The sequence below is a fragment of the Triturus cristatus genome, chromosome 3_1 (genome assembly GCF_964204655.1).
Source record: "Triturus cristatus chromosome 3_1, aTriCri1.1, whole genome shotgun sequence".
NCBI classification, from domain to species: Eukaryota; Metazoa; Chordata; class Amphibia; order Caudata; family Salamandridae; genus Triturus; species Triturus cristatus.
The window spans coordinates 451,733,791-451,749,009 of record NC_140583.1 but is presented as its reverse complement, the minus strand read 5'-3'; the positions used below and the strand labels follow the sequence as shown (position 1 = coordinate 451,749,009).

General features: G+C 43.4%; 1 protein-coding gene across 1 annotated transcript in view; it reads left to right on the top strand.

Annotated features, from left to right (window-relative positions):
* Positions 1-15,219, top strand: part of SLC27A2 (solute carrier family 27 member 2) — a 426,278-nt gene that overhangs the window by 392,777 nt on the left and 18,282 nt on the right. Inside the window, exon 9 of the mRNA XM_085644259.1 lies at positions 13,483-13,613. Within this exon, the coding sequence (XP_085500385.1) occupies positions 13,483-13,613 (131 nt within the window). The remainder of the gene's footprint in view (positions 1-13,482; positions 13,614-15,219) is intronic.

The window sequence follows — 15,219 nt, the reverse complement described above, 5'->3', positions numbered from 1 at the left end:
CTGGTAGCTTTGCACAGAGCAGTCAGGCTTACCTAGAGGGAATGTGTAAAATATGTGTGCAACACTTCAAACTGTAAGAACTAATAAACAAAAAACACCTCATCAAAAGGATCCTACACCAAGTTAGAAAATAGAGTCAAATTTAATAAATAAAACAACAAGACCTCAATGACAAAAATCAAATAAGTAGAATCGAACTCATGATTTTTTAAAAATATTTTAGTGAAAATAGTGCCAAAAAGCACCAACTAAGGTAATATGATCGCACTGGCCTGGGTCAAAGTTACACTTTCAGGCCAACCTCAATGGAGCGCAGGTCGGCTACAGTCACCAGGTTACGCCAGTTGAAGTTTACCTTCTTGAATCCGTGCCAAGAGTCTAGTTCACAATTAAGGGGGCCCGAGTATCATGGAGATTGTCGTATGAGGCTGTTGGGATAGCGTAAAGAGCAGGCCGGTGTCACGGGCAGTGCTGAGGCTTCGATGGGGCGGTTCCCACGCTAGAGGTAGATGCTGTAGTGCGAAGAGACAGCTGCTGGAGCTCCATGTTGAACTGCTGTGCAAGCGGCAAGGTCTCAGTGCGAATGGGCTCTTTCGCCATCACCAGGAGCCCAGAAAGTTCGATTCAGCTCCCTTAGCCACACTTTGGTTCCAATAACTGAGTGGCAACATTTGGGGGTCAGGAACACACTGCTGCTGAGTTCAGGATGTTGCGAAACCATCAGATCAGCATGCCCTTGGAACCACTCTGGTGTCATGGGTTTATGGTTGAAGTTGCCAGTCCAGTTTTCTGTTCACCCAGACAACAGAGCAGCACAGCATGTGCCTCTCTCCTTCTTCAGAGCAGGAGTCCATCAAAGTGGCAGTCTGTTCAGCAGCCCAGCAGCCTTTCTTCCTCTCAAACTATTCACAGATCCAGAAGTATGAAGAGTTGGTGTCTGATGTCCAGTATTTATACCCAGTTGTTCTGTTTGAAGTGTGGAGAAGCTTCTAAAGGCACGCCTTTGAAGGTCACAGGTGCCTTGCCTTCCTGGCCCTGGCAGCAGACTAAGTACAGGGGGTCTGCAGCTCCTTTGTGTGGAGACAGGACACAGCCTATTTAAGTGTAAGTGGGGCTCGGAGCAGCTGCTCTCTCCCATCCTACACCTACATTCCCCATTGTGTGTGGCTGTCTAAGAGGACGAACTCAATAAGCAAAGCTCAACTGTCACTGATACCCAGTCATGTGACACAGAGACAGACACCAAATGGCTAAGGGAAGAAAATGCCAACTTTCTAAAAGTCACATTTTCAGAACTGTAACTTAAAATCAGACTTTACCATAAGTTAAATTGGGATTCCAGAGATTCCATGCATGAACTAGTTACCTATTCCTATTTGGAAATTATACTTATAACAATGTAATAAGGTAACTGTTATCCTATGGTAGCGGTAGGTCTTGCAGTAGTGATACACGAATTTAAGAGTTTTATACTAACAGGACATGAAAAGCTCAAAAGTACATGTCCAACTTTGTAAATACACTGCACCCTGCTCTTTGGGCTGTCCGGGGCCTACCTGAGGGGTAATTTATATGTATTAAAAAGGAAGGTTTGGGCCTGGTAAATGGTTTATTTTTCCAAGTCGTAATCGCAATTTAAAACTGCACAGACAAACTGCAATGAAAGGCCTGAGACATGTTTAAAGTGCTACTTTAGTGTGTGGCACAATCAGTGCTTCATGCTCACTAGTGGCATTTAATTTACAAATTTACAAAGTGGCAACTGCGGCGTCTCCTAAAAGAACTCCGACAAAGAGCCCTCTTGCGGGGCCCGTGGGGGACTGCAGCGCCACCCCCACGAGCAGCAACGCCCTATGATGAAGCAGGACACCCGAAAGGGTGTGTGAGGGCACTAAAATTCAAAGGAGAAATTCCCCACACTCATTCCGGCCCAACCAATCTCAGAGCACACACAACAGATTGTTTTACTCCTATCTTTAGGAACAGCTACCCTCTCAATATAAATACGTGATTTTGAGGGAGCATGGGTACTGGACCTATTTTCTAATTACGCTCCCGGTCCCCCCCTCTTTTTGTTGATGATTTAATGAACGGCAGCTAGCCGTGGGACCCCTTTTCTATACTCCTCTATTTTTTCTGACCTCTTGAGAGTACTCTCTCAATACACACCGATACCTACTATGGACAACGTAGGTCTGAGTTTCGATGACGAAACTATAGCAGAGATCCTTCGGGCACCGTCACTCTTAGGAGAAGATGGAAGTGCAGCAACAGGCAGCAAAGCAGACGATTGGAAATCCCTACTATCACTGAGGAAACTACAGATTAAGACAGCTCTCCACGGGTTGATGATGACCGAATACCTGAGAGCTAACGTCGCACCTAACGGTCTCCTAGTCACCATACCTCCAAGGATCTTCTTAGAAGACTTGACATTTCGCACAGAATGGTCACAAATTGCATGGAAGTGCACACGAGACTGGCTCGTTTTAATAATTAACACAGCTAAGCGCCTCTCGGATGAACTCCTTATTCAGATTACCATGGCTGAAAACGGTTTGAAAACAGGGATCTCCATTACCTCATTTAAGTCAGGACTAGCTGAAATTAATGAAGAAATGAGTGAACATAAAGACTTTCTGACCAAACAAAAGATCACAAAGTTACAGAAAGACCTGAAACGATTCAATAAGGAGAAGGTGTACCCCTACACAAAAGAAGACTACGTATTCCCAAATTACGAAACAACTTCCGATGAAGGGAGTAGCAATAGATCTAGTAGGACAGGATCTGTGGGGAGTGATTCCAGTTATGAAGGGCAACAGTATTCACCATATGCTAGAGGGATACAACAACCGACACGCCCTCCGTTATTCCATAATCCTCCACCTCCATTCTCACACCCATCCTTCCAACCACCAGCCTACCCAGGACAATGGATGGGACCACCTCCGATGTGGCATGTACCTCCAACACATCATCTCCAACCGCCTCACTTCCAACAATACCCGAACCCCCCTTTTCAGAACAGAGGGAGGGGCAAAGGAAGAGGCAGAAGAAGAGGAGGCTTCAAGAAGGTACAATGGCAAGATCAAGAACCAATGACGCTACGGAGCCAGGCAAGAGGACAGAGACCCTAGTGGTAAATTTGTCATCCAGACAACTGACAGAGAAAGAAACCACACTCCTGGAGAAAGGCTTGGGATTTGTCCCTACACCAAAAGAAGATCCTTTTCGGTTACACCAAGAACTTCAACAGTTCTTCAGGAAAATCAGACTGAAGGCCTTTTTTCAAGGAAAACCTGACAACCCCCCTACTGAGACAGGTCTGAAAAAACCTTCGAAATTTACTCCGACAGCAGCAATGACTCCACATGAGGTCCTGACGTTTGAGCAAGCTGTTCTTAAAGATGTAGGAGCTCTGAACCAGAAACGGCCTTATGACAACCTATCAAAAGAAGAAAGATCTGTTCTTCAAACCATCACTGGAGATCGCAATATAATAATCAAGCCAGCTGACAAGGGCGGGGCCATTGTCATCCAGGACCAAGAGGCATATGATAGAGAATGTGACCGTCAGTTGGCGAACACCACGTACTATGAATTGATCACGGTGGATCCTACCAAACGTCTTCAGACTCAGATCAAGAGCATGACCAACGAAGCATTAGCGGAAGGCTGGATCTCACCACAGGAAGGAAATTTCCTTACGACAGAAGAGCCCCGTACTCCTTACTTCTACACACTACCGAAGATCCACAAGGGGCTTACCCCTCCACCAGGCCGTCCAATCGTCTCCGGTATTAACTATGTACTAGAACCTCTAAGTAAGTTCTGCGACTTCTATCTACGTCCCTTGGTCATCAAAACTCCGACCTATCTTAGAGATACTACCGAAGTCCTAAATCTGATAGAACTCTTCCCTGATGCGGATAAGATTGATTTCCTGGTGACTATGGACGTGGAAGCCCTTTACACGAACATACCACAGGACGCCACATTAGAAGTTTTGGAGAATACGCTCCGGAACATTGAACCATGGCCCTTCGAAACGCCGATCACATTCATTTGCGACTGTGCTTCCCTTGCTCTAAAAGAAAATTTCTTTGCCTTTAAATCACAGCTGTTCCATCAAATACAAGGCACGAGCATGGGAAGCACATTCGCGCCGAGCCTGGCATGCCTTTACATGGCCCATTTCGAAGATAGGCACATTCTAGGAGTTACCAACCCCTACATTAAACACATTCTTCTTTGGCGTCGCTACATTGACGATGTGGTTTTGTTTTGGCAAGGAAATGAAGAACAATGTATTTCATTTTGTAATTGGGTAAATACTCTAAACCCATATTTGAAGTTCACGAGCACAAGATCTCAACATAGAATCCCCTTTTTGGACCTTCTCATTTCACTGGAGAACGGTTGCCTACACACCACAAACTATAAAAAACCTACAGACAGGAACAATCTTCTGATCTATGACAGCCACCATCCCCGGGCTCTGAGGAATAACCTCCCGGTTGGCCAGTTCTTGCGTCTACGAAGAAATTGTGACACTACCAAGGAGTTCGAGATACAATCAGCTCTACTTAAGCACAATCTGGAGGCACGACACTACCCCAAGAACATTATCCGTCAAGCTCACAAAAGAGCAAGAAACAGCCCCAGGACAGCTCTTTTGGAAATAAAAGAAAAACCTGATTTGGAGACTATCACATGTGTCACCACGTTCACTCCAGGCTCTAACAGTGTACAGAAGGTAATCAAAAAACACTGGACAATATTGAACTCAGGAGCCTTCGAACCTGGTCCCCCACCGTTGTTTGCATTCAAACGTACGCAGAACTTAAAAGACCACCTGGTACACACGAGACCAAAACCACAACCCACATACCAATCAACATTATGGTCTTTGCCACCAGTAGTGGGACATTACCCTTGTGGCTCATGCTCAACTTGTGCAGAAACTGCGATCTCAAAGGAAATCGACCTGGGTCTAATGACACCTTGGCGCCAAACCAGACACACAAATTGCAACACGACTAACTGTGTTTACACCATAGTCTGCCCATGTAATAAGAGGTATGTGGGTATGACCACACGAGCAGTCAAGATACGCATAGGGGAGCATAAAAGCACTATAAGACGCAAGAAGACTAATACCAAATTATTAACACACTTTTCTGAACTAGGACATCCAGCAGAAAGTCTTCGATGGACCATCATAGTTTCCAATCCCTATTGGAACAAACGCACTTTGTTCATACAAGAACAACGATGGGTCCATAAATTGAGATGTGACACCACAGGTTTAAATGACGAAATCCCGTGGGTCGAGCTAACCTGATTCCCCCCAGAAAAAGTCTTAATGAATTTTGCGATGACAAGCAGATGTCTGTTTGCAATATTTCACATCAGATCTTAACCCCTCAGATTTAGGCTCACCCACACTGTCCTGAAGTATGGGCTTATGCAAGATGCACTTGGAATCTGTAATTAACACCGATTAACGAGTTCTATCCTGACTCGCTACTACACTATGACGAGAACTCCAGAATTAATGTAAATACCTTTTATAACATCAGGTATGTGATTTCTATTTTTAACATGCGGCATCAGGATTATGTTACTAGTTAATACCACTTTTAAGCATCTTTATTGCTGCTTGCTAATGGCCCTAGCGTCATGTACCATCTTTCTATTATTGTTATATTTATAATGTACACCACGCCTACGTCTCATGTGTCATTAGCACCCCAGATAGAATTCTTATGAGATAATATATACCCAGTGACTTTTCGCACCATATTTACACATAAAGTTTTTTTCATAAAAAGAAAAAAACTCTATTGAAGGTCACCTGGTTTCACATTTTTTACCTTCCGTAAACCAGCCCCTTACTCTGACGCTCCAGTAACCAACGTGATCGTCATGGCAACGTCTTAAATAATCCTTCCGAATAACCATTGCTTAGTCTGACGCTCCCGTAATCGACATGATCGTCATGGCAACTTCTCAGAGAACGTCACTACGTCATCTCTCAGCCTCGGGAAGCGATTGGTGATTATCGTGACTCTCTGTCCATGCAACGTCATTACGTCACACTCTGGCGTCACTTTACCGTGCGGAGTCTTCACTCAGCGTCTTTATAGAACATATATAAGACATCTCCCCCCACCCCTGTCAACAATCCCGGCGCGTAACGGAGGAGGGGTAGGTTTCCACTCCAAAGGCGACTGAGCACTTGTAAGTATTCCTCAATCATGGGAAAACGATCGGCGGTGGAACGACTGAGACGAGGTAGACTAATTCTTTGATTTTCTTCAGTTTCTCTGTCGCCTACTCCGAACCGCTGACGGAGCCCATCCCTTTCATCTCATAGGGTAGGCCTGGTTTGTCCTTAGGTATTTTTTTATATGCAATAACACGCTCTCATTTTACGAGAAACATCCCCCGACATACACCGGGTGTTGCTTTTAAGTTTAAGGGCCGCTTGAGAAGATACCTTCATTTTGGTTTTTGTTTTGGCACATGGTCGATTTGATTAGCTTAACAAAGTCACACATGCACTGCAGGTAGCGGCCCCATTCACTCTTTCTTATAGAAATTGTTTCTGTGATTAATTCACTCAATCTGCATGTGAACATTAGAAGCATGTGGATTGTGAATGAACACTTATCATGCCACTGTACAATGAATTCACGACATCTCTTGGTACAAAAATATGATAGATGTTGTATTTTCCTTCTCTGTTTATGTGTGTGTTTGTCCTTGTCTTTATCTTACTAGGTTGGGTGTAGGTTTTCCAATAAGAAGGAGCACCTACCAGCGCGAGGACGCATTTTCCCCTTACTATCAAGGTACTATAGGTTCACAGTACTTTATTTTCACCGGAGCCTACTCCTTCTCATTCATATACTTTTTACATTCACTTGTCTGATTTGGTCCTGACGAAGCGCGATCGGATCCCTTAAGGACCTACTCTGAAGCGCGAAACATGTTGACCCTATTTTTCTAGAACTCCCACTCCCTATTCACTCACTTATCCTGAGAGTTGCAGTAAATTTTATATCTGCCCTCATTATATTGTTCTTTGAGGACCTCCAGGATCATTTTTAATCAATGCTAGATAGAGCCGTGAATAAAGGTCTTGGTTTCTACCTAGTAGTTTTAACGCACCACTCACTTCCCTTATAGACATACCCACACACCCCCATGCACAACTGCGGCGTCTCCTAAAAGAACTCCGACAAAGAGCCCTCTTGCGGGGCCCGTGGGGGACTGCAGCGCCACCCCCACGAGGAGCAACGCCCTATGATGAAGCAGGACACCCGAAAGGGTGTGTGAGGGCACTAAAATTCAAAGGAGAAATTCCCCACACTCATTCCGGCCCAACCAATCTCAGAGCACACACAACAGATTATTTTACTCCTATCTTTAGGAACAGCTACCCTCTCAATATAAATATTTAATTTACAGGCCCTGGGCACAAGTAGTGCCCATTTATTCGGGATTTACACGTAAATTAAACATGTCAATTGGGAATTAGCTAATCTAACAGGTTTTCAGGAGACAGCACAATCATTTTAGCACTAGTTAACAGTGGTAAAGTGTGCACAGTTCTATGGCCAGTAAAAAACAAAGCCAGCAAAACAGGAGGTCTGAAGGCAAAAGGTTAGGGGGAAAACCACAGCAAAGATGCCAGGTCTAACAACTTGTAGTAGATTTTTTGTAGCTCTGTGTTATATCCTGCCAATGTCAATCCAATGTTATTCAATCACAAGTGGAATGTTAAGGTGATGATGCTATCAGAATGTTGGGGAGTCTGTCAGAGAAGGGACAGTTGACTGGGCTGGGCTGAGCTGCCTGCTGGCTGCTCCTGGTGGGGTCTTTATCTGACCTAGACTTGGTCTTAATTTGATCTACTTATAATCTACCTGTGATCTTTTACCAACTTGAAATACATCTCTTTAAAACATCTCAACTGAGTGGACGTGATCACTACAGAATTTTGGCGACGATTTGAACTTAAAGAACCTGCTACTTCAACCTCATCAATCTTCAATCAACTCAAGCTGGCACCGCTCTCTTCTCTCATTCTAGACCCCACCAGTGACCCCCCATCGGTCGCCCTCTATGCTAAGTGCCAGTTCAAGTCTATTATCAATCTTCAATCAAAGTGCCTGTTCCAGTCTACTCAGCACAGACTGCCTTCAACTCAATGTACCAGTTCCTGTCTGCACAACACAGACTGCCTTCAAATCAAAGTGCCTGTTCCAGTCTACACAGTACAGAGTGCTTTCAACTCAATGTACCAGTTTCTGTCTGCACAGCGCAGAGTGCCTTCAAATCAAAGTGCCTGTTCCAGTCTACACAGCACAGAGTGCCTTCAACTCAATGTACCAGTTTCTGTCTGCACAGCGCAGAGTGTCTTCAAATCAAAGTGCCTGTTCCAGTCTGCACAGCACAGAGTGTCTTCTAATCAAAGTACCAGTTCCACTCTATATAACACAGGGTGCGATGATTTGATCTTACCCTCTACGTGCTCAACTCAAGTTCAATCTTCAAGAAGGGAAGATATTCAAAAGCTTCATCAATCCTCAAACTTCAAAGACTCTGGCACCGCATCCAACTTCAAAGACTCTGGCACCGCATCCAACTTCAAATACAAACTCTGGCACCATGCCAGATCTATTTTCTATTTTCCTCAATTCAAGTTTGTTCTCAACATCTTCAACATCAAGCAGAGCTGAGTTCTTCCAAGCATTTACTCCTCAACCTCAGCACTACAACGGAAACACCTCAAGAACCAAGTCATCCACTAACTTTCAAGCGCCATTCAATATTCAAGCTTCTGTGTCTACAGAGCCTCTACAAGCAAGGTAATCAGCTGCTGCCTGTGCCTCACACTACGCAGTGTAATTCGAAGTGCACTCGTACACAAGCTGTTTTGACTATTCTCACAGTGCCAGAGGCTAGTGGACATACTTCTACTTTTGGAATAAGCTAGCAGTGGGGTATGCAGTGAGCAACAGTGTCCACTCAACTCTTAAAAGGTCTGTTTTTGCTGTCCCTTCAATGTAATTGGTCTGCTTCAACCCAGGGATCCTGAAGGGCACACAAGCTGTTTTCTTGTTTTCACAGTGTAGAGGCAAGTGAACTTACTACAACCTGCTAACTTTTGGAAAGTGCGGTTATCAATGTCCCAGCGGCATCAAAGACATTGTCTCAATTAACATCATTACACCTTCTACAAGTGTATTTGTGGATTTCTGGGGAAGGTTTATTTTTATTGATATTTTTATTGATTTTGGATTCCCCAGTTGCCCCTTTCGACGGGATCACAATCAACCCACCAGGTGATCTGGTTCTTTTATTCAATATGGGGAGGACTCATGCCTGTGTCATGGATTTATTTCTTCAGTACTTTCCCGTTTTTTACATGTGCGCCTCTGCCTCTAACTTTTCAATCGCAGTTGAACCGCTGCCTGGCTTTTCAAATTTGCCTCGAGCTTTCAAGCAGAGCGCGCGCAGCCTTACCTTCTTCGTAGAGTTCTCTGATGTCTCCATGGTTTCCCGCACCTTCTTCTTCTTCTTCTTCGATGTCCATTGCTGCTTCTGGACGTCTACATGCCAAGACGTGCTGTGAGCCACCCGGCTGAGCGTTGGTTTCCCGCACCTTCTTCTTCTTCTTCTTCGATGTCCATTGCTGCTTCTGGACGTCTACATGCCAAGACGTGCTGTGAGCCACCCGGCTCAGCGTCACAAACGTGGCACCATCTTGGGTTTGGAGGTACCACCGATTCCCTGGAGCCGCACTGTTTCATGGGTTTTAAAGAGTTCTCTGCCAACCACCTTCGTATCTTGGTGTTTCAATAAAGTTATCATTACTTTCAATGACTTTAGATCGGTGCAGAAGATCTTCGTATTTCACTGCAGGTACTTTGTTTTCATTTTGGTAAACATTCTGTCCCTCCTGCATTGGTCTATGAGTGAACTCTTCTATTCCAAGTGATTTTAGGTCGGTGGATTCTACTCTTTACAACAAAGTGCTCTTGGTTCCTGGACGCCTGTCTCGCTGATCGCGGTAACTTATGGCAATGAAAATGAAGACACAAACAATAAAGAAGAAATGTGTGAGGCCCTTAGAGCATTTGACAAGGATGGCAATGGTTACATCACTGCAGACAACGTGTCAATACTTGTGGACCCCATGTCTCTTTCTTTGGTTTGGACGCGCTCCAGTCATGACACATGTCGACCAATTTCAATACTTCATTACTTCAATATTTCTATGCGGTGAAGGTACTTTTCCATTTTGAACGCTACGCAATCGTTGGAACTGTTCAGGGTCTCCTCATGTGTTTTTGTGTTAAGACAGCTCTAGCGCTGTGTCATCTAGGTTTTCAAGGAGCGTGCTGTTCTAGCTCAATGCCTTTCTTGTGCTTATTCAAGCTAGTGATCATAAGTGTTTACCTGAGCACAACCTCTCCTCATGTGCTTTTCAAAGGGAAGTTTTTCTCGCGTTTCTCATGTTTCTAGCACTATGTCAAAGACCAAGCTTCGCTGTGTTCTCTTTCATTTAGTTCAATATGCTCAATTTCAAATGCTATATTTTTTTTCTGCTTGGGCATAGTTTGTCCAGTGCAGTTTTTCTTTTAAAAGGGCAGTTTAAGGTTAACCATTACATGACCTTGTCCTCAAACATTTGCTATATGGCATGTTATGTCTTTCTATTCAGTTTAAAGGGGTATATACGACCCTAGTTTCAAGCTTTCAATATTTCAATTATGCTATTATCAATGTACTTGCATGTGTTCAATTACTCAATTATTTCAATGTACATGTATTCCTTAGTAGGAAATGGGTACCTAAGTTCACTTATCGAGTTGCATGCATTCCCGTAGTATTTCCAGTAGTATAACCTCAACATTACAACAGCACCACCTCAACAAGGAAGTTAACTGGTGGTTGCCTGAGTGTGTGTCCCGTGCGTAGTAAGGTGTTCAAGTTCTGCGCATATCATCTTCAACCAAGCAAGTGTGGTAAATTGTTTATGTGCAGTGCTGGAGTGGTGTGGGCAAGAGTTGTGTTCAACAACAGAGCGGCATTTCTCCAGTGTCTCGACACTACACTAATGGACTTCTGCTCAACCTGCCAGTTCCTGTTTCTTGCCATTTCCTGCCACCCTCCTGCTGCGCTCACAGTACCTCAACTTCTACCTCCACAAGCAAGGTAATAACTCTGGCTGTGTTTGTGATCAATACCTTTTGGACAAGCTTTGTCTGCACACAGTCAAGTTCACTTTTACTACGATGTTAAACTGCTTCAAGAATCAAGGGTTGCCAGTTCCTGCTGCTACGACGTCTAGATGTGGGCGCTACAAAGGGGTGTGTACATGATGTTTTCAAGTGCTCCTTGAGTCTACAGTAGGAGCAGAAATCTCTACATAGGGTCCTGCAATAAAACGGACCTGTCAAAATACTGTGAACTGTGAACATATTCTACGAGGAAAACATCGCATGTAACAGAGCTGTGCACATTTACAACGTTGATACTTCTAATCAAGCAGTTATCCAGTTCTGAACTTATTTTTACTCAATTGTGGCCCCAGTCATCCCCTCAACGTTTTGCAAGTTCAAACGGTCTGAAGAAATGGCAATATTTTGTTTTTGTAAACACCATATTGGTCGCCCCTAACCTGTACATAACAGATTTTTCAACTCAAGTGTGTTCCCAAAATATTCAACATCAAGGGAATCGTAGACAACTTTTCTACCACCTTCCAGAGGGTAGCCTGACTCAAAGTGCTTCCCTAGAATCAACAAATCTGTCAGCTTTGCTGTATGTGGTGGGACTGTGTTTTACTATGCATCAAAAAAACTGGGGAAGTGTTGCCTAGGATTTTTTTGTTTCACTCAATATTTTCTGGCAATCCACAAACTGTGTTTCCATAAGATGTCAACCGCTTTGCACGGCGTCAAATGTTTGATGGCAACTTTATGGTTCGGAGTGTGACCAATGTCACACTTTGCGACATGTCCTGTTTTGCCTCGAACAAGTGTGGACAGCTGTTCATGTGCAGTGTCGGACCGGCATGCACAACACCGGAGCCGGGTTTTCAAGTGTTTCGGTTTAACATGAAGTGACTTCGCACAACATTACGAATGTCTCAATTCGGCTTTCGGGTAAGTCTATTTTTTTTTTTTTTGGGGGGCCCGGCCGTTCTCTCGACATTTTTGGAGCTCAACTGCCTGTTTGAAAACTCTTCATGAGCCACCTGTTGCGTATTCTCCCTGTGCGTTCCTTGTTTCAAAAGATGCATCGCTAAAGCCTCTGCACCTTGAGTCTTACCTGTTCCAGCGAAACCCCGTGCATCCCTTGTGACGTCATTCTTTTGGAGTCTTCTATGTGGTGAGGTCTTCGCGACCGCAGGCTCCTGCTTGATGTTTCGATGTATAAACGTGTCGTGATTCACCCGACACTACCTGCAAAATGTGCCGCCATCTTGTGTTTGGCTGAGGCACATGACTCTTCACCGTGCTCTCCTTTTGTTTCTGCCAACCACACTCCGAAATTGGCAGTTTACCTTGTTGGTTTTCCGCTTTCAGCCCCATTTCATTCCTGTTCTGGCCAGTGGGTGCGTTTTGGGGAAGTCTTTTGTACTTTCTTATATCCTCTAACGTTGTTGTTTTTCTTCGCTGTTGTGTGAGAAGGGAGGATGGTTTCTATGTTTCATTTCTTTTCTGTTTCTTGGTTGCTCTCCTTTCTATGGTTGTTCTCACATTGCTCTTCTTTTGATCGATGTTCTTTTATTGTTGTTCCTTTTGTTTGTATAATCATTCTGTTTTCACTTTATCAGGGTTTTCTGACATTTCTAGTTTTTTTTGTTTCCCGTATAAGAACAGGAGATATGTTATATCCTGCTAATGTCAATTCAATGTTATTCAATCACAAGTGGAAAGTTAAGGTGGTGATGCTATCAGAATGTTGGGGAGTCTGTCAGAGAAGGGACAGTTGACTGGGCTGAGCTGCCTGCTGGCTGCTCCTGGTGGGGTCTTTATCTGATCTAGACTTGGTCTTAAATTGATCTACTTATAATCTACCTGTGATCTTTTACCAACTTGAAATAAATCTCTTTAAAACATCTCAACTGAGTGGACTTGATCACTACACTCTGTAAGAGAGCATGCTTGTATAGACACATAGATCACTGTCTCTTGTTCTCTCACACATGGACGCCTCTCTCACTTTCTTATCTCTCTCTCTCTCATGTACATACATACCACTGTCAAATTCACTTTGTTCTTACTCCCACTCACTCACATATGCGCACCGTTTACCTTTCTTCATGTAAGTACACCGTATCCCAGTGTGACAAAAGCATAACTTTAGACGAAACGTAATTAAATACATTCTAAATATATTTATATGAATTCTGTGTGATATTCTAGTAACAAATGTGAACTTTAATATTTACAGAGCACGAAGGAAGGATAGGAATGGCAACAATTAGACTACGCGAGGATAAAGAATTTGACGGACAAAAACTGTACAAACATGTCATCGAGCACCTTCCAAATTACGCAAGACCTCGATTTCTTAGACTCCAGGTAATATCATCATTCAGTGTCCTGATTTTCTGGGTTCGAGGTCTGGCCTCTCCCTTTATAAACTTCCAAGGTTGTTCTCTTCAGCCGTCAGCGTCATTCTGAATTTAACCATAGTGGCAGAAACGGAAATGGAGCTTGGTATCCTTTCAATGACCAAGAATTCCCCCTGCAGCGGTATATATTACAGATAGTGCTGCATGTGATGGTAAGATAGGATAACCAGACAACAGAGGTAATACGTAAGTCTGATCCTATTAAACATAGATCTCGTGTCGTCACGTGATGTACTTCCTGGTTTTATGATAACTGTTTGAAACCATTATGACCGCCATGTTTAAAAAGTAATCTTTTTTGCCATTGCAGAATAGATGTATCTTATCTTCCCCACCCACACTTCCCCTCCCCTTCATTGATGGGAAAAATGCCTCCTAATGGGCTGAAACACCGACTTTTGTATGTTCACGAGGAAGAGGTACTACCTTAAAGGTTTAACTTAATTTAAGGAATGCTACAATCTATTTTAAAAGTCAGACGTCTCTTACCCAGACATAAAAAAAAACATTTAAAAAGGTCCTTAAAAAGTCCTGAAGTTCTTCATTAAATGTTTTAGAAAATCTGATTAATATTTAATATTTTATTAAATTATGCAGTTTTGGAGACAAGCACCCCGAAGGACATCAGTGAAGTGTACATTTTATTCATAGAAGCCTGGTGTAGTGGAAATAGAAAGATACATAAAACAGCTCTCTGTTTTATGTATTGTTATACAGGGCCAGCTTTAGCGCTGGTGGCGCCCTGTGCAACAATGTCTGCCGGCATCCCCCAATGACCACCTCTGCCACGGATTCCCTCACTAGCACCATTTAACAGAGCCATTTAGTTTTATAGCACCACTCATACCAGTGTAAGGTGTCAGAGCACTTTACACCACACACACATTGCACAGATACAATTATATGTGTGTAAATCAGGGTATAGGAAATGTTACATCAGATAGGACTACAAGATGTAGTGTAGGAGTGACGTCATCAATACTGGTAGGCAATTTAGTGTGAGTCCTTATTCTGGAAAAGCAGAAATTCCCGAATTTAAAACGTAACATCATTGTTAGGGGTTCTCTTTCATAAAAATAATTGTTTTCTACCCAAATGAACCTTTTTCACAAGATTAGGATGAAAGACTGGTCAAAAAACATAAAGCTCTAACATACATCTTGCAGTTTGCATGCAGCTCTAGAATGACAGTTAATAGCTCAATGTTCTATATTAGGGTTTTGACTTAGAAACGACAAGTAACTAAAGGAGCTCTCTTACAGAAGCAGTAACCCACTGACCTATTTACATTACATGCACTTCATTATCTGCATGGTACATGTTCTTAGCAGCAGGCATTTTAACCCTCTGCGCTACCTTAGGATGAGTCAAAACTTCCACAAGACAAACCTCCAGTCTCTTTCCAGGAAGAGATTAATAACTGGATTTATCTTGACATTTTAATTGATGTCTGGAAATTGCTGGAGGCCATGAAACGGGGCAGCAGGTGATTTTAAAATGATAATATACATTTTCAAAAATGATGCTCCCACCCCAAGTAAACGCCTGGTGCG